Genomic DNA, 24,054 nt, shown 5'->3' on the forward strand with positions numbered 1-24,054 from the left:
ATGAGTACCGCATGTTTGCGGGTGCGATGGTTTTACTTCTCATTTCTGTTGCTCATTTAAGTTGTCTTCTTAAATAAGTAATGCTGTTGCCAGGAGAATAAAGCTCAAGATGTGGAATGCGACCCATGTGCGGTTTGGTTAATTTTCTGCTGCAACGTGAGTTAGGCGAGCTATCCCGACTCGGCGCATTACAAGTTCATAAGCATAATCTTTTCTGAAAAGTGTCTGCGTGAGGGAAGCTTATATTGCGACTCCAGTGTATTTAACAGGTGGCGAAACCCGGGGTTTTCCACCACAGAAAAGGGCCGTATATCTTTTGCTATAAAAGCTGCCGCTATTGTAATTTTAAACGCGAATACGATTTCAAGCGAGAGGTATTGCTCAGATCTTATTTAATTCAAACGAGGGAACGAATAGAGTCCTGCACGAGCCCAGCCCGAGACTCTCAGACCCGAGCCCTCATTATTTTTTACATTATTTTCTGTAATGTACTGATAAACATTAGACTTTCATATATTTTAGATTCATTACACACAACTGAAGTAGTTTAAGCCTTTTATTGTTTTAATATTGATGATTTTGGCATACAGCTCATGAAAACCCAAAATTCCTATCTCAAAAAATTAGCATATCATGAAAAGGTTCTCTAAACGAGCTATTAACCTAATCATCTGAATCAACTAATTAACTCTAAACACCTGCAAAAGATTCCTGAGGCTTTTAAAAACTCCCAGCCTGGTTCACTACTCAAAACCGCAATCATGGGTAAGACTGCCGACCTGACTGCTGTCCAGAAGGCCATCATTGACACCCTCAAGCAAGAGGGTAAGACACAGAAAGAAATTTCTGAACGAATAGGCTGTTCCCAGAGTGCTGTATCAAGGCACCTCAGTGGGAAGTCTGTGGGAAGGAAAAAGTGTGGAAGAAAACGCTGCACAACGAAAAGAGGTGACCAGACCCTGAGGAAGATTGTGGAGAAGGACCGATTCCAGACCTTGGGGGACCTGCGGAAGCAGTGGACTGAGTCTGGAGTAGAAACATCCAGAGCCACCGTGTACAGGCGTGTGCAGGAAATGGGCTACAGGTGCCGCATTCCCCAGGTTAAGCCACTTTTGAACCAGAAACAGCGGCAGAAGCGCCTGACCTGGGCTACAGAGAAGCAGCACTGGACTGTTGCTCAGTGGTCCAAAGTACTTTTTCGGATGAAAGCAAATTTTGCATGTCATTCGGAAATCAAGGTGCCAGAGTCTGGAGGAAGACTGGGGAGAGGGAAATGCCAAAATGCCTGAAGTCCAGTGTCAAGTACCCACAGTCAGTGATGGTCTGGGGTGCCATGTCAGCTGCTGGTGTTGGTCCACTGTGTTTTATCAAGGGCAGGGTCAATGCAGCTAGCTATCAGGAGATTTTGAAGCACTTCATGCTTCCATCTGCTGAAAAGCTTTATGGAGATGAAGATTTCATTTTTCAGCACGACCTGGCACCTGCTCACAGTGCCAAAACCACTGGTAAATGGTTTACTGACCATGGTATTACTGTGCTCAATTGGCCTGCCAACTCTCCTGACCTGAACCCCATAGAGAATCTGTGGGATACTGTGAAGAGAAAGTTGAGAGACGCAAGACCCAACACTCTGGATGAGCTTAAGGCCGCTATCGAAGCATCCTGGGCCTCCATAACACCTCAGCAGTGCCTCAGGCTGATTGCCTCCATGCCACGCCGCACTGAAGCAGTCATTTCTGCAAAAGGATTCCCGACCAAGTATTGAGTGCATAACTGAACATAATTATTTGAAGGTTGACTTTTTTTTGTATTAAAACACTTTTCTTTTATTGGTCGGATGAAATATGCTAATTTTTTGAGACAGGAATTTGGGGTTTTCATGAGCTGTATGCCAAAATCATCAATATTAAAACAATAAAAGGCTAGAACTACTTTCAAATGTGTGTAATGAATCTAAAATATATGAAAGTCTAATGTTTATCAGTACATTACAGAAAATAATGAACTTTATCACAATATGCTAATTTTTTGAGAAGGACCTGTATTTAGGCAAAATAAGACAAATGTAAACATCGTCATACTGTTCTAAACAAAAGTTTACACTCCTGGCTCTTAATGCATTGTTTTTCCTTGTGAAGCATCAGTGAGCATTTGAACCTTCTGTAATAGTTGCATATGAGTCCCTCAGTTGTCCTCAGTGTGAAAAGATGGATCTCAAAATCATACAGTCATTGTTGGAAAGGGTTCAAATACACAAAAATGCTGGAAAACCAAAGAATTTGTGGGACCTGGAGGATTTTTCTGGAGAACAGCAGGCAGTTTAACTGTTCAGGACAAACAAGGGACTCATAAACAACTATCACTAAACAAAAAAACACAGCTGTGGACCACTGAGGTAACAACACAGTATTAAGAATCAAGCCCAGTGTGAACTTTTGAACGGGGTCATTATTATAAATTCAACTATTATTTTTATCTTGTGGACTATATGTAAATGTCTCTTAAGTTAAATATCTTATTCAGGTCGGTAGTAAATAAAAAAAGAACATGCATTTTGTATGATCCCTCTTATTTTGGTAAAATAATTAACATTTTGCAGATACTGTAAGGTAAACTTTTGACCTCAACTGATTAAATATTTCTGGTTCAGCTAAAAGGTTTTTTAGAATAACAATTTAACTGTAAGACAATAGCTTTATTTAACAAATCTGTTTGTATATGTCTTCTCAGCCAACAAAAACTGTTCTAGAACACATTGGAAACGCAAACACACTTGCCTCTTGTCCACTTAGATTAGAGAAATTGAATAAACTGCTCTATAACATACCACATAAGTAAGTAGAATAATAATTCTGGTTGGAAACACTAACAGCGTTAGTCTTTGATTTGGCTGATTTGATAGCTAGCGATGCTAACAGAGTGATTAGAAAAGCTGGCTTTTTCTGGGCATCAGCCTCGATTCCCCGAGGGTGGGGATGGAGAGAGGAATGCTGGCTAAGCTCTCCAGCATCAGGAGCAACATCTCTCACCCACTGCTACAGGACTGTCACTGCACAGGAAAGCACCTTCAGCAAAACACTGATCTCACAACAGAACATTTCCTTAAGGTCCTTCCAACCTGCAGCTATCAGGATGTACAACCGCACCCTGAGCTGAATCTCGTTATGTCTTGAGGTGGATTGTAATTCCGCTATTCTGGGCTCAAGAATATTACTCTGCTCACTGTTAGCTAATCTTCCTAGGCCAGAGTGTCACAGTACCTATTTAATATTCATGAATCATGCTAATTAATATACAAATTTCATGTTGTTATAGGATGTAGTAGAGCTTACCTCTGAAATTAAAAGAAATATTCATTTCTTTTAATTCTGTCATTGATTACCCACCCTCATGTTGTTCCAAACCCGTAAGACTTTTATTTATCTTCGGAACACAAATTATATAAGATATAACAAGATATTTTTGATGATAAGCTTTGTGACCCTGCAAAGACAGCAATGCAACTGACATGTTCAAGGCCCAGAAAGGTAGTAAGGACATTGTTAAAATAGTCCATGTGACATCAGTGGTTCAACCTTAATTTTACAAGAACACTTTTTGTGTGCAAAAAAACAAAAATAATGACTTTTATTATTAAAAGTAGTTTGAAGACTGACACAGAAGGGGAAAAAATTAAGCTAATAAAGCTTTTTTTGTCTTTGCACACAAAAAGTATCCTTGTAGCTTCATAAGACTAAGGTTGAACCATTGATGTCACATGGACTATTTTAACAATGTTCTACTACTTTTCTCAGCCTTGAACGTGTCAGTTGGGTTGCTGTCTATGCAGGATCAGAAAGCTCTCAGATTTCATTAAAAATACAGTTGTGGTCAAAAGTTTTCACACCCTGGCTCCTAATGCATTGTGTTTCTTCCTGAAGCATCAGTGAGTGTTTGAACCTTCTGTAATAGTTGCATATGAGTCCCTCAGTTGTCCTCAGTGTGAAAAGATGGATCTCAAAATCATACAGTCATTGTTGGAAAGGGTTCAAATATATAAAAATGAATGAAAAAAAAATAATAATTGTGGGACCTGATAGATTTTTGTAAAGAACAGCGGGCAGTTTAATTGTTCAGGACAAACAAGGGGCTCATAAACAACTATCACTAAAAAAAAAAAAAAAAAAAAAAAAAAATATCATTCAGTGGATCATTCAGGTAACCACACAGATTACAATTTTGCAGATTCTGCAAAGTGTATGTAAACTTTTGACCTCAACCGTATCTTAATTTGTGTTCCAAAGATGAATGAATGTCTTATGGGTTTGCAACAACATAAAGGTGAGTAATTAATGACAAAATTTTCATTTTTGGGTAAACTATCCCTTTAACACTGTCAAAGTTTCTCTCTAGACAATCTAAATAACCGGCAATAAGGCGCCGCTGCTCTGAGAATTTATACGTTCTGAGGATACATGTACTAATGAAATGTCTTACTGCAGGGGTAAAAGACATCTTTATCTACGTGAAATAAACATCAAGTGCTAAAACTACAGTAAATCACAGCACATAATCAGAATGTAATATATCATGTGCTTTTAATGTGAGCCAACAGAGGTAGCATACATAATTTAATATCAGCCGATGGTGATGTGCCTTAAAGTTTGGGGGAGTGGGGGCCGGCAGGGAGGTTTGGTCCCCCCTGTTCCTGTGCCCCTGGATGTATTAATTGCTATTTCCATTGTGTGATTTATGTCTGCTGTACCGCTGCTATTTCCCCCTAGGAAATGAAAGAGGTATCATACACTATGCTATTTCTTTTGGCGAAAAGTGTAACTCATGTGTGTCCAAAGCATTATTTCAAATTCTAATTTTTCTGTTATGCAGCATAGTGCACTGGAATTGTTAGGACTCGGGACAAGAAGGAGAATGATACGGAGGATACCCCCATTTAAATGATGTTATATGTAGTCTATGCAGTTTATGAAATGCTTTGGACATTACTTGATCTAGTAAGGTAACAACAACAACACTGAATCAAAAACAACAAAGTTATAAACAGATTCAACAGAAAATACAGGGGTGACAAGCCTCAGCTAGGCACAGTGCTAAATCCAGCCCAAACAAACAAAAACATCATACATCATATGGGTGTCAGTATAAACTAATATCACACGAATCACATCCTTCTGAGAATGTTAACATCTTTTCCAGGTATTCTAGACCTCCTTGCTTGGAGCTCTCAGCTCACTAACATGTTTACACTGGAAACCTTAAGGGCAAAAAACATGGCATGACTGACTGAAATGGGTTTTAAATCAGAAAACCACACTGCAACACCTATAGTTTTAATCAGGGTGAAAGAGTTCCATACACACGCACACACACGCACGCACACGCACGCACACACACGCACACACACGCACACACACGCACACACACGCACACACGCGCACACACGCGCACACACACACACACACACACACACACACACACACACACACACCACAAAATCAAGCAGTTTGAGGCAGCTCTGATAAAAACAGTCATTTTTAATGTCTCAGTTCAAACCTTCAGTTTGATGATGGCTTTCCAAGGGCAAAAGGTGTCTGTCTAATCAGTGCACAGCCATTGTGCGCAGGCTTAATGGCCATTCACCATTAATGAAGCAATTAGACAAGACTGATTAATGTAGCGGAGGACCATGCGCTTAAATGATGCTAATTATTGTTGTACAACTCTACATGCTTACTGCCTCAGGGTTCTACCGTTCCATTTGCAAATTACTGTGTGCAATTGTGGAAACGTATTTGTTGTTGACTTCCGACACTGATCAAAACGCAAGAACTTTAATAACAGCTTTAGAATATAAACTTTCTAATGCTTCTAACCTCATTGGCAAATTACATTTCATACGCCAGTTGGATGCTTTTTATTGCTTTCCATCAGAAGTCAAAAGAGAAATCATTCAGCGTAAAGTAAACTCAAGTCCAAGAATTAGGTATCAAGAAAAAAAACTATAAACGCTAGATAGTAGGGCTGGGTAAAAAATATTGATTCTCCGATTTTAATCGATCTTCAGTTTAACGCAACAATATAAATTCGGGAAATCCCCGAATCGATTCTTAATGCGCATGCTTCACGTAAGAGGATATGAATATTCATCTCTCGTCCTGAAGGTGTCACCATCAGCTGCTTTTTTTGCAGAAAAATCTGGTGATCAAAAATGATTAGGCTGTAGTTAAGAACTGTTAGTTTTATGGACAGTTAGAATGCTTTGTATTATGATTGGCCTGTTTTGAACGTTTTGAATTTAGAAAAATGTTTTATTTCTTAAACATGTTTGAAGTTCTTAATAGATTTCACTGTTGCACATTTACAGTCTTTTTATTTTTTTTTACAGTAATGTGCATTTTGCAGTTTGTTTACATGGTGTACAATGGATGCACATATTTATGACTTCTTGTTACAGTGTTCATTTAAAATAAAAGTTGTTTAAAATAAACAACTGTGTGCAACCTATTATTAATGTAGATGTGTATTTCAGTAATAAACTTAAGTAGGAGAGTTTCAGTTACCAGCATTTATATCAAAATATGGATCCCATGTCTGCAAAACTAACATTTTAAATGAAATATTGATAGCTAATCGATATCGAATCGAATCGAATCGAATCGAAACCATAAAAATAAGAATTAAATCGAATCGCCGAATTGGTCACAATACCCAATACTAGATAGAATTAATTGTAGTTTGCATTAAGGTTGTATATGGGCCATTCTACAAAATTGGTTTGTATGCAAGCAAATTCTATAATATAATATCCAAGCTACAAATTTCTAGTAATTGTGCAGTTAATTATTATATTGTATTTTCAGAAAAATTTTGGAATATTATGTCCTCTCCCCAAATTTGTCACTACCGAAACACACTAAAATATAATTTAATAAGAAGGGTTATATTGGCCTTTTAAGATATTGCTTACATCTTCCTTGAAAATATATATTTTCTATTTTACTAAAAAGTTTTTTTAGGTAAATCAATAACAATTACAATTTTAACAATATTTCAAGTGTGATGTATTAGATTTGTTGTATTTCGAATCAAACTTTTCTTTGTAAAAGGCAAAAAGTTGATCATACTGATTTCAAAATTAAAGATACATTAGTTTGAATATACATTGAACCAAACACTATCATAACCACTTAGTTGATAATTCCCATGTTTCAGTAGTGACAGCACATTTTCGATAGTGATCACATTACAGAATTTTAACTCACATACTTAAACACTACTGAAACATAGTAAAATACTAAAAATGTTCATAACTGTACTAAATTTTTTTTTATTTCCCACAAATAAGGGATTATTTGTTCCCTTTTGTCACTACCGAAACACTGATGACATGTTTTTTTTGGTTGTGACTGTTATGGTAGTGACACCCAAAAAAACCAAAGATGTCTCCACCAAAACTTCATCAAATGTTTTGGTCGTGAATGTTTCAGTAGTGACAATTTTAGACACTTTTGAACCTAGGTCAATGATGCTAATCAGCACATGGTTAGCTAGCAACATTCTGAACAGTTGTACGTATATAAAAACTAAATGATATAGAATAACTTCCAAAGAAGTGTGTTTAATTATAGAAAATGGTGTTTGCTAGTGACGGTCCTTAAAGTTACACACAGATTTTCCATACTTTTGAACACATTTACCTCAAAATGATTGGACTTGTCTAATCACCACGTTGCTGTTTGAGAGAGTGACAAATATTTCCTGATCGTAAATGTAGGGGTGTGGTTAAAATCAGTCTCAGCCAATGGACTAAAACATACACTGTTTCGGTAGTGACATGAAAATGTCTTCATAATTTACAAAGAAAATATAAAATATATATATATTTTTAACGTCACTTTTTTTAAAAATCAAAAAGATATTTTTTAAAAACAACAATGGAATAAAATGCAAAAAATATTTCAATTGTACCTCCCAATTTCAAGTACTCACTAAATGATGATTTTATATATATTAGCCTAAGGACATTTTAAATATTATTGTGGGTTTCAACACATAATACAAGGATCTTAGTAAACATCTAAGATTTGATTTTTAAAAGTGTTTTTAAGTTGTGGGACAGCAATTTGCACCAATTCTGTAAAATGGAATCCTATTATACTGTAAATACACAACAGTTAACATAAAATGCTACCAGCAAAGCCAAGGTTTCTATATTCTGCAGTAATTCTGAAATTAGTTTTTCAATGCCAGGTTTCCAAAGTGGTCCAGCCTGAATTAATTTAATACTAAGAGTTTGGGGTTTGGAACAAATCCCCAACCAGAAAGTTTGAGGAATATCAATACACTGCTGTCTTGTGAGCGCTTCCTCTTTTTTTCCTTACAATGGGCTACTAGAAATCTATATATAATTTCAGTTATCATGTCTGATAACACTTATTTCTCTTCAACCAAATTTAAATGCCTAGGAAAAAAGACCTTCTCAACAATAGCGGGAGAAGGAAAAACTTGCGGCGTACGCTTTCAATTGTTGTTAAATAAAGAACTGAGACTTGAATGAGAAGATGGAAAATTCAAATTAGTCTCACAACGGCTTTGGCAGCAGATACATATTGAGGAAAAAAGGAAAAAGGCCTTCTACCAGTTGAAAGACCACCTAGTTTACCTGGAAAAGAAACTACAAGACATGAAAACATCATCTTTGTCTCCGCAAGCCCGTAATTCAGCTGGGCCTAGAATGTTACATGATTGCTTTGGCCCATAGCTCTCACATTTCAGATGCAAATGTGAGGAGGCTGGGGAGAATCAGAAACTCTGAGGTGGAGAGCTCATCTCATTAAGCTGTGGTTGGCCCATCAAAGATGGAGTACTTTTGTGAGTATGCAAATAAAAGCGTCTTGAGCATGTATGTTTGATTAGATTTTGATGAGCTCTGTCTGGAGAGGGAAAGGATGGAGAGGGCTATCTTCATATGGATAGCTCTGGATTTTCAAAACTATAATTAGACGTTTTTAACAGCTTGTTTTGAAGTTCAAAGTCCACCCATTCAGGCCTGCCAGTTTTTTAATGAGAAAGTATAGAAAGGCCAACAGTTTTTTTTCGGTCAGAGTTTCTAGTCAATACTTCAATGTGTGTGTTTGTACTCCCAGGGTTAATTATGAGTCAATAACCATTTAATCCAGGGAAATTACATTTCATTTTGATCATAATTACACTCATAGAAGGTGCAAGCGATTTGTACATCTGATAAATGCAGACACACAGCATACTGAAACACATGGGGACGTGTGAAAGCAATCAGGTCTATATTTGGATTATTTCATAACAGTCTATAATTACTTAAAATGTATCATCTAAATGGGCCCAGCATGGAATATGGAATATGTCTTACCTGGCTGACTTTAGCAGGTGTTAAAATCATGTCCAACACACCGGCCCAGCCGGCAACAACCCCTGTGGGCACGGAGTAGGCAAGCGCTATCATCAGGAAACGCATGTTGCTGAAAAAGAAAAAGCAAAGAGGAGGACTGAAGAAAACTTCTCGCAATAGAACACTATGAAAGCACTTTAAGACACTAGTCTGCATTTTGACTCTGTATGACACCCATTTTTGAAAGAGCTGTCATGAATCTGAACATCAAAGCTTGTGCATCTCATACAGTCAAAGATGTGCGGTTTCTTTCCTATATCTTGCAGCCTGTCACCAAACATTTATCCTACCGTGCAGCACAGTGACAGACAGATAAAAGTCTCTTGAATACAGAAAATACATAAAACTGATAGCAGGAGCAGATATCAGGGAAGCATAATGCTGGGATAAAGACATGCCCAGAAGTGGCGCTTTGTCTTAGATGGATTTTAGCTTTCTCAACCAAATATAATTCTTAATAGTACGCTGCACATTATCAAGCAATGGGTCAATGTAATATTACAGCTTACAACGAGATGACGAAAATGCACCAGTGAACTTGAAATTGCCATTTTAGTCTGACTAAATTAATAAATGTGACCTGATAAAATATTGACTAAATAAAAAAAATCTATTAGAGGTTATTTTTAATCACTGAGCTCCTGCAGCAAATGAAAAACTGCCTTTGAGATATGCAATGCTAACAGATAGCTTTCTTCAGGTAATATAGACCTTGATATCAAGACGTTAGCCAAGTAGGAATTGTTTTGAACATCTAATTACATCGAACTGACCCACTGGGCAAAGCTATGCATAATATCAGTATCTGCATGTTTTTAATAAATCATGTATCTGCAGGGCACAGCTGAAATACTTTTACTCTTTAATAACATTATTTATGAGACTCTCTAACAAGTATTATTTGCCAACAAATCCATCTTGAAGCCAAGCAACAACAAAGTTGTTTTGTAGATACAACCATTAATACAAGCACATTGCATGGTTTAGTCTACTGTCAATTTTGTGGTAATCCTGCCCTGATACGAAAATCCCTTGCTATGAGGGATGCTTTCTCTTCATGTATTAGCATTTTTATGAGCATCAATCCAGTCGCAGGATTGCTGTAGTCAAGACTGAAACAGGTCGAGAATCCCTTCGTGGAATCGCTCTTTATGTGCGCCTTCTGGCAGGCCTCCAGTCAATCCCAACCCAATTACAATCACCCACCCTGCTCACTCACTTCTCTACCTATTTTCCCTCAAGTGTCCCAAACAGCGTCTCCCCAACTTACCCAAGAGGAAACACTCCCCCCTATAAAACAACAAAGCATCTGAAACCAATCATGAGGACTCTCCAAAGACGCTTTGTTTATCTTTTGAAGCCGTCTGCTGCATGGAATTCACTTGTTGGAGTTTGATTCTTGGTATTTGAGTCTCTCACACTTGATTTGACTGAAAGAAACAAGAAATTTGATTGCACCTCCCTACTCCTGTCACAGATTTTTTTGAGCCATTAAGCAAGGATCATCAGCTAAGTGTCATTTGTCCTTTGCCGGTCGTGTTGGAATCGAATGCCCCAAGATCAAGATTTTGCAAGATACAGCAATTTTTAGCACCAAGTCCATCAATACTAATAGTATTCTCTCATCGCGGTTACCGTAGTAATCAAACGCAGTATACTGGTTTCCATAAAGGCATAATGAATCAACTGCACAGATAATACTTTTTCAGGTTGGCACAAAATAGAGATTTTAGGAATTGATTCCTTTCAAATTAATTCAATTAATTTTTTAATTGAATTTGCTACCCCACAGGAGGCTGAACTGGAATGTGAATTGGAACTACAGGAAGTAGAAAGTACATTTTGCGCAGCATTCGGTTTCAATTCTACATTCAAAGTTGCAAATGTAAATTGCAACTGACACTTTGCAAACAGCTTGATTGATAGGGGATCTGACCAAACCTAACACAGAATCCACCATTTTTTTAAAGCATATTAACTTTGGTGAACTTAAATTTGAAAAATTGAGTGTATTGATGTCTTTCTGCGGTTGAAAAAAATACATTCTGATTCATGTTTTTTGTGCTTAAAGTAAAAGATGACTGGTTCACGTATCGATTGATCTAACAAGGCAATACAGTGATCTGTCAGAACACATTAAAGAGCCACAAAACAGTATTTATTGTTTGAATTTATTATAAATGACAACATTTTAAAGCTGATGATGTGTTTTTCACTGCGTGAGAACATGATGTGTACTGTGAGAGCGGCACTGTTTGTGGGACATAGCAAAAGTTACGGTGGGTAAGAAGGGTGGGTTTTTGCGAAGGGTCAATTCTGCATCTTGTATGTGAACTCCTTTCAAATTCAGGAATTTCTTCATTGTTTTAATAATGGTTTTGACGCTTGTGGCTTTATTGAAATTTTAAGAACTCAAGCTGCTTCAGAAGTATAGTTCAACCAAAAATGAAAATTCTGTTATTTAATTACTCACCCCATGTCGTTCCAAACTCGCAAGACCTTCATTCATCTTTGGAACGCAAATTAAGATATTTAGGGATGCATGATATTGGATTTTTGCCGATATCCGTTATGTCGATATATATATTTTTTTTTTATTATATTTATTGAGGTATTTTTCTGATTTTCAGACATACAAAAAAAAAAAAAAAATCAATCACAAAACAAGACGAAACACACCTACACAAATGTAAAAAACAAAACAAAATACAAAAAAAAACAAAAAAAAAACATCTCCTTCAGATAGATTCAATTCAGCAGTCAACCACATCTTGTATAAAGGCAAGGAAAGTCAAAGATAGATTTTTACTCAATATGACATTATGGAATAATAATGAAAATAAAAATACAAGTATTAATATATAATCACCTAGGTACTCAAAGCAAGAATGATAGGGGAAGTGAAAATAAAAATAAAAATTGAGAGCAGATAGATTGGCAGTTGTCGGCACTATCGGTAGCTTTAACGAATAATTAAGAGAGAAAACGAACAACAACAACAACAAAAAAAAGGTGTATTAACACAAACACTGAATTTATACAAAATCAAGTTACAATTGCAAGGTGATTGAAAAGAGGCCTCCATGAAGCTTCAAATAAATCTATATTTCCAGACATACTATATCTAAGCCTTTCTACATGAAGGGTGGAGGAGAGTTCAGACAACCAGATCTTAAATATTGGCCTTGACTTATTTTTCCACATACAAAGAATAGATTTTTTTGCGATCATCATACCATACTGAATAGGCACTCGGAAAGCATTGTTAAGATTCTGCAAGGAGGTTGACCAGCCAAGAACAGCAGTTGCAGGATCTAAGGGCAGCTCACAAGCATAAACTTCTGAAAGAAACTGAAAAACTTCTGACCAAAATTCACTGATTTTAGGGCATGCCCAAAAAAGATGACCAAGCGAACCCTCAGCTGATTCACACTTATTACAAAGAGAGGAAATAGTGGGATAAAAAGAATTAAGTTTAACCCTAGAGTAGTGCAATCTATGTAACACCTTGTACTGAATAAGTTGGTGCCTAGCATTGATAGAGCAGGTGTATATATTTTTAAGACATTTTCCCCAGTCTTCCTCAGAAACATAAATATCCAGTTCCTTTTCCCAATCGTTTTTCAGATGATTAGTAGAAATGTCTAGCTGACATGTAAAAAAATCTACAAATTTTGTGACTAACTTTGGGTTATTGGGAACGCAAGTAAGTAGTTTGTGTAATTCATTATCAGCTGACAGAGTTTCAAAGTTTGGCAAAGTAGAGCGAACATAATTTCTAATTTGTAGGTATCTAAAAAAATGTGAAGCAGGAAGGTCGAATTTCTCTTTTAGTTGAGAAAATGTGGCAAAATTATTGTCTATATATAAATCTCTCAGGGTGAGAATTCCTTTTCTCGCCCAACCTATGAACACCGGGTCTAGTAGTGAGGGTTTAAAGGCGAGGTTACGACAGACAGGAGCAAAAAAGGAGGTAACTGGCAGTTTAAATGTCTTACTAATCTGACGCCATATCCTGAGAGAGTTATTAATTATGAAGTGGGATCTAACTGCAGCTTTAGATTTCTCTGGGGCAGCAAATAGCAACGAGGAGAGAGATGAGTTTAAAGCACCCCGCTCAATCACAAGCCATGAAGGAAGATCAGCTAGAAGACTATCTGGGCATGGGTCCTGCCAAAAAGTTAAGGCTCTACAATTGGCAGCCCAGTAGTAGTGTTGAAAATTTGGCAAGCCTAATCCCCCCAATGACCTAGGCTTACACACATGCAATTTAGATATTCTATGTGGTTTAAAGCCCCATATAAATGGCATTACAATAGAATCCAAAGTTTTGAAGAACTTTTTGGGCAAATAAATTGGTAGATTCTGAAAAAGATATAAGAATCTGGGTAATATCACCATCTTAATGGCATTCACCCGCCCCATCATTGATAATGGTAAGGTCCTCCACTGTTTTATATTGGTTTTCAGATTTTCTAGCATAGGTAAAAAATTTAGTTTGTATATATCCTTAGGGTTTCTAGATATATTAAGACCCAGATATTTCAAGCTGTTTGTGGCTATTTTAAAAGGAAGACTACTTATAAAATTAGAATCTATATTATTAGTCACTGCCAGAAATTCACTTTTTTGCCAGTTTACTGAATATCCTGAGAGTTTACCAAATGTTTCCAATAAATTTAGCAGAGGTGGTACAGACTGTTCTGGGTTGCGGAGATACAAAATAATGTCATCTGCATAGAGAGAAATGTGATGATCAATTTGGCCTAAATTTGGGGGCAATATTAAAGGATCCTTTTTAATGGCAAGGGCAAGGGGTTCAACTGCAATTGCAAAAAGCAAGGGCGAGAGAGGACAGCCCTGCCGAGTGCCTCTATGTAATAAAAATTGAGATGATCTATTAAAATTGGTTAAAACTGAAGCTCTAGGATGAGCATATAGCATTTTCACCCAAGAGGCAAATGTATCACCCATGCCAAATTCCCTAATCACAGCTAAAATATAGTCCCACTCGATTTGGTCAAACGCCTTTTCTGCATCCAAGGCAAGAACTGCAATACTAGCTTGAGGGTCAAATCTAGTATACAAGATATTCATTAGTATGTCGATATTTTTTATCTCATTTTGGCCGATAGCCAATACCAATATTTTTCCTTTTGTTTGGAAACAAGTCTCTCCTGTGTCGAAATTCTAAGCAAATTATTTTTAAATTTAGTTCGTTTTTTAACAAGAGCTTGTTTGTTAGAATTAAATAAACAATAATGAATTACTTTTATAATGACAGTACACTGAAGCTTTAAAAAATTTCTATTAAAAAAAAAAAAAAACTATATAAACTTTTTCAGAAAAATGCAGTTAAGCTTAACATTTTATTTTAAGATTTAACAACAGTGGTTAAACCATAATTTTATGAAGCTTTGTCAATACTTTTTGTGCACAAATAAAACAAAAATAATGACTTTATTCAACAATTTCTCCTCTTCTGTGTCAGTCTTCGACTCACATTCACAAGAGTACCATAAGGTACAACAACACGAGGGAGTACCATAAGGTACAACAACACGAGGGTAAGAAATTAATGACAGAATTTTCATTTTTGGGTGATCTATCTATTAAAAAAGCAGCTATAAAAAAAGTGTGACCAGTAGGAGGCAAAGATACAAATTATAAGTTCACACATTAAACAGATATCAAATTACTGCACCCTTACTTGTAGAGAATTCGACTTCCATGTCACACTACTCATAATTACCTCCAGGTATGAATCACCAGGTGTGAAGAAACTTCCACTGTCTACATCCAGTCTATTAACAGGAAAGTGTGAAAACCAAGCATGCTTTCAGTGGATTTTACGGGTGGCCTTGAAGAGGATAATCGCAAAAAAAGGTGTTGATGGAGGACCCTTTCTCCCAACTGTACCCATTTCATTAACCTCACAGCTGGCAAAGATCGATATCCATGCACTTTTTTCCCCCACCAAGAGCTTATTTAGATTATGGGACATGAGAGAGCCCTTTTTCCATTCTTTTGACAAATTTGGGGAAGCCATCAAGCCAGAAGGATCATCAGCTAAGTGCCATTTGTCCTTGGCAGGCCCTGTTGGGATCTAATACCCTAAAATCAAGATTTTGCAAGCCATGGCCGTTTTTAACACAGAGGCCATCAATACTGATACTATTCCATCATCACTGTTAGCGCAGTAATCAAGCGCTGGATAGCGATTCCCGTAAAGGAACAAAGATATAAAGATGCTCTCTGGAACAAACAAATGAGGCTCAAAAAAACTTTGAAGTTTCACCAAGTCAGGTGAGCCAAGGACTTGGGAGTTGAAGGACTGGAGGTGAAATGCAATCATGATCACACGACCTCAGTCCATATCCAATGAACTGTCCCTGCAGACTAGCTGTTTTACAAAGCTCTACCAATCCACTGCTCCATTCAGATACAAATGTGAGACGGCTACTGGAACTCTGCCTATCGGTGGGACTCCAGACAGCATTACAGTTTCAAAGGGGTGACTTCGTCCATTCATGTTTGTTCTTCTCTTCGCTTTCAGCTCTGCTGTGAGTGGGAAAGTTCTGGCACTCCTCGGAGGGGGTCGAACTGCAGACTCTCTACAACAGTGGAAACTCAACAGTCCTTTTCAGTCCACAGATTTCAGCCAATTCCTCTAGTGTTGATGTTAGAAATATGCATTCAAAGTAGAGCTGGCTTCCTCTGATCTGTGAATATCGCAACTACCCCGAGCGTTGTGGGTCTTACTACATCAAGAGAATTCTGACTAGCTGTAAAAAAAAATGTCCCACTGTGGTGACACTGGCCCTTCGTGGACTTCACTGGGTTATTAAATGTACAGATCAAGATGTTCTATTTATTAAGGATGGTCAGCGTGTGCCATCATAAGGCTTGGTAATTAATCTGCAGGGAGAGGATCTTGCCTTTGATGTGTATTAAATGACAAGCGCAGCATATGGTGAGTGGCGAAATGACAAGACCCTGTTCATTAAGATTCTCTTTTGTAAAAGCAATGATAAAACTTCAGAGACTGTGCTGAGATCAGGGAGACAGAATGTGGAAGTTACAAAAGGCCTAAAATAACAGATGTCCATTGTTGTTGTCCATGTGCAGATGTACCCTTTGCAAAATCTTTTGTGAATGCCAATGAAGAACACTGACATTGGCATTTTAAAATGATTTTTAACTAGAATACCTATTGTGCTCCAGTCTTTTCAAGGTTTGAAATGCTTGCAGGGACAGGGTTTTTAAAAGGGACAGGGGATTTTTGTTATCAACCATTCATTCATATGCCATTCTGGATCAGTTTGATTAATCAGATGGATAGTTTGTCCTCAGAAGAATACAAAAGCAGATATTTAGCAGAATTGCTGTTTTTCATTCAACAGTTAGTGATTCATGTGCCAAAAAACAAAAAAGTACCATTAAATAATTCAAAATGATTTGTGCAATATACACCATCATTCAACAATCTGGGATTTTTCTTCTAAAGAAATTTTATCATTCAGCAAGGATTCATTCAATTAATCAAATTTGAATAAAACCTGTTCTTTGGAAATTTTTAGTCATCAAAGAATCCTGAACAAAATGTATCACATTTTCTCAACATGGATAATAATTAGAAATGTTTCTTGAGCACCAAATCAGCATATTGGAAAGATTTTTGAGGGATCATGTGACATTGAAGGCTGGAGTAAAGGCTGCTTAAAAAAATTCAGCAAATCTTACTAACCCCAAACTTCAAAAAAAGCAGCATATTTTAACCCTTACTATAGCTTATTGCACAATGTACTGATATGTACAGTGTGCTGACGGAAATGGTTTATAGTTTTTTCTCATGTACACATATCGTTTCACTTCTGAAGATTCTGATTCATCAACTGGGGTCATATGGATACTGTTGTGTTTGTTTTGTGTGGTTTTTGAAGTGTCAACTTTAATGGACCCATCCACATCATTTTCCTAAACTCTCTGTTTGTGTTCTACAGATACACTATATTGTGCCAAAAGTATTGGGACACCCCTTCTAATGAACAGGTTTAACTACTTCAGTAATTTCCAAAATCTTGGACAAATCTTAATGTTTAAGCATATAATGATATTCTAGGCAATTGTGTGCTTCTAACTGTATAGCAACAGTTTGGACACAACCCTTCGATTCTAACATGACAATGCCTCTGTGTATAAAGCAAGGCTTAAATAAAAATGATTGATTCAATCACTGAGAAAGAACTTGACTGCTCTGCATAAAGCCAAGCCCTAATCTCAGCTGAACACCTCTGGTGTGACTTTAAATGCAGACCTTGAGCCAAAAACTCATGACTAAACACCAATGACTTCTACACATGGGTACATTTATTTTTGACACTTCCAAAACTGGTGCAACAATAAAATTTTTAAATACATAAATTATGCTTCCATCTTTGTTGCCACAGTTTCAGAAGTGCCTCTTTCTGTTCTAAAGAAGGGGCGTCACAACACTTTTGTCCATATAGTGTATGTACAAGTCATTGGTGTTTGGTGGAGTTTTTGGCTCAAGGTTGCATTTAAAGTCACACCAGAGGTGTTCAGCTGGGATTAGACTGTGATCAGCTGTTCTTCCACACTGACTGAATCAATCATTTCTCAATGAACCTTGCACACAAAGAGATTGTCATGATAGAATAGAAAGGGTCCTTTCCAAACTGTTGCTATAAAATTAGGACACAGTTCCCTAGAATATCATTACATGCTTAAACATTAAGATTTGTACTCGTGGAAATTACTAAAGTAGTCAAACCTTTTCATTAGAAGGGGGTATCCCAATACTTTTGGCAACATAGTGTACATCTTGGATGACATGAGGTCAGCAAATGATGAGAAAATGTTAATTTGTACATAGAGCTCAAGCCATATTGACAACTTTTATGGTTCTTTCTTTTTGGGGCTTGACAGCTATGATCACCATCCACTTTTGCTGTATGAAAAATAACTGTTGGCTATCTCTGTTTTTCTTATATTTACATTGAAGAGAACTTTTATTTTTAATTGAACAATTCCTACTTTCTAATGTCCGTTCTTTCATTCTCTGTTCAAAACAGTTAGAGAAGTCATATAAAGCAGGACTGTCGTTATACCTCAGCAGTCTGCAGATGCTGCTCCTGTAGCTGAGACGTTGGCTAGCCGCTGCCACGCTGGGAGGGATGGGCGGCCTGGAGGGGAAGTACAGCATCACAGCCACGAAAAGTGCTGCAATCATCCCACCCTCTGCAAGTTCACAAAAACACACAACATTTATCATGCAGCCTTGGTGTCAACATCAAATCTCACAAAGATTTTAGGGATTCAGACTTAATCTATCCCTGTTAATTAGAAAAAGAGCTTAACGCAGCTGGCATTTCACTGCAATTTTCAGATACTAAATTCAAATTAATGAGAGAGAGCGAGAGAGAGTGGTATCCAAACCAACATCATTAACGGTCATTAGATGGCTCACATTAATCTAGAGCTAACCATGAGTCTAGCAGATTTATTACAATCCTGTAGAGGGAGGAAATGCACAATGAAACAACTGATCAGCTCATTAACCCTAGCCCACAAAAAAACTCCTGCTTTCAAATGTGCTCATCCAGTGCCGGAATTTGTGATGTGCTACCAAGTTCATAATTGAGCACTGCAGCAGCCAAGCACAAAAAAAAAACCTGTTGGCACATAGTATCTCAAACCCGGATGCACTGACACTGCCAGCACAGTCTTCAGGTTGAGTTCCTAAATTTTGTGTCCCTTCTGGGCGCAGTCCACATGATAAAATAAGTGCAGTTTCCTGGGACAGATCCCATTTTTATTCAGCTAGTTACATTTTTACAGCATCGTTTCTATAAATCTGCCTTTTCTGTCATAAAATACAGATTATCAAGCAGGCTTGTGTACAGTTGGGTGATATGACAAAAATCGGTAACACTTTACAGTAAGGTTCATTAGTTAACCACATTAGTTAACATGAACTAATAATGAACTGCACTTATACAGCATTTATTAATCATTGTTAATGTTAATTTCAACATTTACTAATACATTATTAAAATTTTGTTAACATTAGTTAATGCAGTGTGAACTAACATGAACAAACAATGAACAACTGTATTTCCGTTAACTAACGTTAATGAAGATTAGTAAATACAGTAACAAATGTATTGTTCATGGTTAGTTCATGTTAGTTAATACATTAACTAATGTTTAACTAATGAACCTTATTGTAAAGTGTTACCCAAAAATCTTGCATCACAAATGAATAGTTTTATATCATGATAATGATATGCATCAAGATATACTTTACTGCACTACTGTTTTGTAAGATTTAATTATATATTATATATTATATATTATATATTAATACTTTAATTATTAATACTTTTTGTCCAAATGAAGTCCTTAGTAATGCATATTAGTAATCAAAAATTACATTTTGAAATATTTATGGTAGGAAATTTACAAATTATCTTCATGGGACAAGATCTTTACTTAATATCCTAATGATTTTTGTATTAAAATTTTTTTTATAATTTTGACCCATACAATATATTTTTGGCTATTGCTACAAATATACCTATGCTACTCAAGACTGGTTTTGTGGTCCAGGGTCACATATATGGAAACTCCTTCAGTAGTGTTTAAATCTGTAAACGGTACAGCAAAATATCTACTAGTTGACAGATTTTACTGTCACACAGTATCTACTGTTATACCACCCATCTCTACAGACTTGGCCCTTTTCTAATGTTTTTTTTTTTTAAACTGGACTGATCATTCAGCATCTCCTTAAGTTTTTCGTCTTCAAGGAGTGTTAAAATCCGGTGCATGTGGCTGCATCTTGATGCTCAATGTTGCAGTAAGTGTTCCTATGACCTCTAAACTACTAGCAAATCAATGTCTTTCCTTGTGTACGAAAGCAACATCTCTCAACTTAAACAGAGGCAGAGTATCAATCTATTATTGGCAAGATTTCTTTCTCTCTCTCTCTCTCAAAATGTTTTAATTTTCTGAATCAGTTAAGCAGAACAATGCGAGGCAATCTTTATAGCGAGGTAAACGCAAACCACGTTAAGACGTTTGATTGGGGTATTTGGAGAGCCACCATGGATGGCTTTCTTGTGATTGCTTTTCTGTATGGCAAATGCTTAAAATAATTTAATATTGATTCAGAATTAATGCTGCTGCTGGACTGTCAGCGGACAATAACGTACCTGCGTAAAGAACAAACTGTATCCTGTCTCCTATGTGGTTTTGGTTCCAGTAAACAGTGCCTCCCACAGTGCCATTGGGTGCAGGGACAGCCAACGGACCAATCAGAAAGGCGCAGGCTGACCCCAGGTAGCCGATCAGTGATGCAATAGCAGTGGCTGTAGCTCTCTGATCAGGAGCAAACCAAGTAGTAGAGAGCAGAGGACCGGCACTCATAATGGTAGGACCAGCTAAACCATTCAGAAGTTGACCTCCATGAATCAACCTGTAGATTTGATAAAAAGAGAAACAAAACTATAAAAAGACATCATGACCACAATATATATTTTTAACATTTTAAAGGGGTCATCGGATGCCCATTTTCCACAAGTTGATATGATTCTTTAGGGTCTTAATGAAAAGTCTCTAATATACTTTGGTTAAAAATTCTCAATAGTAGTGTAAAAAAAACACCCTTTTACCTTGTCAAAATCAGCTCTGCAAAATATCAGCTCATTTTATCGCATGGGCCCTTTAAATGCAAATGAGCTTTGCTCGCCCCGCCCCTCTCTGCTGAAGGATTATGAGCTGTAATGTTTACTTTAGCTGCATTTAGCCATGTTTATCGGTGAAACTTGCCAACAATCACATTATTAAGAAAGGCCATTTGCAAACATGCAAAAAAAAAAAAACTTAGATTCACTTCTGCTGTGGGTGAAGCTGCATCACGAATAATTAACACGAACATAGACGCATATGTAGATTGGGATCGGCGCTTTCCTTTAAAAAACGAAAGTAACATTGTCCTCTGTAGTGTTGTCATGATACTGGAATTTCTAACTTCGATACGATACCTTGAAAAATATCGATATTTGATACTATTTTCGATACCACAGAGAAAAAAACTGCCACAATATTAATAATTTATTTTTTAATTTAAAGATAAATATAGTCTAGAACATGACAATGATGTATATGCATATGTACACTGCTACAGCCCTGTTCAGCTTCTTAGCTTCATTTGAGTTTGAGCTTCAAACTTTATTTGCTGTTCAAATACAACTGGTAGTGTAGGTCGTAAACTTTTTCTTTTTCTTTTTAGACCACACAATTAACTAAAATATCTAACTAATCTTAGAACTTAAGTTAATGGTAAAAGTTATTTGTTAGTTAACATGAATAAACAATGAAAAATACTTTCAAAACATTTATTAATCTTAGTTAAAAATTAATTTAATCTATAATTTACTAATACATTAACCAATTAAAATCCAAAGTTATATCTGTTAATATTTTTTATTGGACCGTGCTAACATGATCCGTTGTATTTTTATTATCAAAGATTCAAATATTCTGTAACAAATGCATTGCTCGTTCACAAATGCTGGTTTATACATTAACATTATTTGACTAACAGATTTTAACGCTGGATTCATAATCAATCCACGCAAGCAAACATGCGTGCATCACACACGAAAACAATGCTCAGTTGCTCACTGGATAGACATTAAGACAAATCACAGAATTTAAGTAATGTTTTTTTTAAATAAAGTTAAATAAGCACAGTTAATTTACATTTGACCACAGTTAAAGTATTTACTCCTAAGATTCCTCAATCGGTTTATATAAAACGGGACAACACTCATATCAGCAACAATAATAGGTAATCTTATTTAATGATTCAGTAATGTTCAACACAGTTCTTCTTTATATAGATACGGGTGTCTGTCTTTCAGGTGCTTTGCGAAATTAGTGGTGTTAGCGCCTTTTGTTAGCACTGCTCTGTAGTTACTCTTACATATTGGCTTGCTTGTGTACTTCGGCTTTCCATGTTCGTTTGTTTCATATACGAAATATTTCCAGATAGCACTCCTGCTGTGCTCTTTATCAAACAAAGCCGGTCGCGGGGTGCCGCACTCGCCTTACTTGAATGAGACGAGACAGGCACCGCGGTCACGTGTGGTGTTTGTAAACTCGCCTTTGTGGAGAAGTGAAAGTGACAGCTCGGCTAGTATCGATACTTCGGGAAATTAGTATTGGTATCGTTCGGATATTTCAGTATCGATATTTATCGAAATATGGATATTTTTGACAACACTAGTCCTTTGCCTCTTAAATGGCTCAGATGTCAAGAGTAAATGACTACTAATATGTTCATTATTACATCCAACAACTGAACACCCCAATCGCTCAATTAGAGTCTTCGTCACAACGACAAGAAGCTGAGAATGACCTGATTTTAAAAAGGGGATATTACTTTTAAAGATTAAAAAAATACCACTGGGTGGATTTTTATTATTGTAGGGTGGTTGTGTACACAAACTGCCAACACACATTAATGTTCAAACAACATGTAAAAGTTAGTTTTGCATCCGATGACCCCTTTAAAGGAAATTAAGAAATAACAAGTGAGCTTTTTCCTTTAAAAAACACCATCATAATGCTATGTTGCACAATTAGGGCCCTATGAAATCCAATTTATTTTTTCCCAAATTCATTTTTTTTAAATTCATGTTTTGTTTTTTTACCTTTATATTTTTCTAAACTCATTGGTTAAATTAGATTTTATTGATCAAAAAGCATGTCTAATTAATTTAAATCATGAAACTGACAATATTTAAAAGCAAAAACCAAAAATGTGATTTTAAGGCCCCGTGAAATAGTTTTCCTTTTTTTCTCATATTCAGGTTTATTTTTGACAAATTCTGTTTTCAATTCATTTTCTGGATTCCATTTAATGGGTAATACTTTCCCCCCCAAAAATACTGTGTTTAATTTTCTGCTCAATAAATTCTGGTAAATATATATATATTTTTTGGTAAATATTCCTTTAGAAATAATGTTTTAATAATAATTTTTTGGTAGTAGTAGTAGTAGTACTGTCAGTCCATTAAGTATTACATTTCTGTCACAGTTTCTTCAAACTAAACTGAACTTTTATTTTGACAGGTTTCTGTTTGTATATGATATGACCGTAGTTTTTCATGGAAAAATGGTACTTCGGTAACTCTTTGAGCAGTTCTAGAGATTATATTTATGTGTTCATGTACTCATATATTGAGGCTAAAAACACTGAGCGCCACACACGCTTCAGTATGGAAGTGGTAAACTAAACCGCGCGTCTGCACCATTCATTCACGCAGAACATGCAGGATTCATATTTACATAGTAGTTTTGCAGCTTTAGATTTACAGACACTAGTCCATGTTGTGTTTTGATTTTAATTGTACTAGCCTACTTTTGATTTATTCATCCAAAATTTGGTAAATTCTGTTACATTCTGCGTTAAATTAAATTTCCATGACAGGATTCTACGATTCCATCCGCGTTTTATGCATTGTTGAAACCATAGGGCCCTAAACAATGCATTACAGTGAATTGTTATGCAGCTGATAAAGTGATGTGAGTGTTTTCAT

At 36.4% G+C, this 24,054-nt stretch overlaps 1 protein-coding gene across 1 annotated transcript in view; it reads right to left on the reverse strand.

Moving 5' to 3' along the window:
• Nucleotides 1–24,054, reverse strand: part of slc49a4 (solute carrier family 49 member 4) — a 64,202-nt gene that overhangs the window by 25,787 nt on the left and 14,361 nt on the right. Inside the window, exons 3-5 of the mRNA XM_073845846.1 lie at nt 20,662–20,924; nt 18,556–18,685; nt 9,386–9,494 (exon numbers count right to left, since the gene is read on the reverse strand). Coding sequence (XP_073701947.1) covers nt 9,386–9,494; nt 18,556–18,685; nt 20,662–20,924 — 502 coding nt within the window. The remainder of the gene's footprint in view (nt 1–9,385; nt 9,495–18,555; nt 18,686–20,661; nt 20,925–24,054) is intronic.

Source organism: Garra rufa, chromosome 8 (assembly GCF_049309525.1).
Source record: "Garra rufa chromosome 8, GarRuf1.0, whole genome shotgun sequence".
NCBI classification, from domain to species: Eukaryota; Metazoa; Chordata; class Actinopteri; order Cypriniformes; family Cyprinidae; genus Garra; species Garra rufa.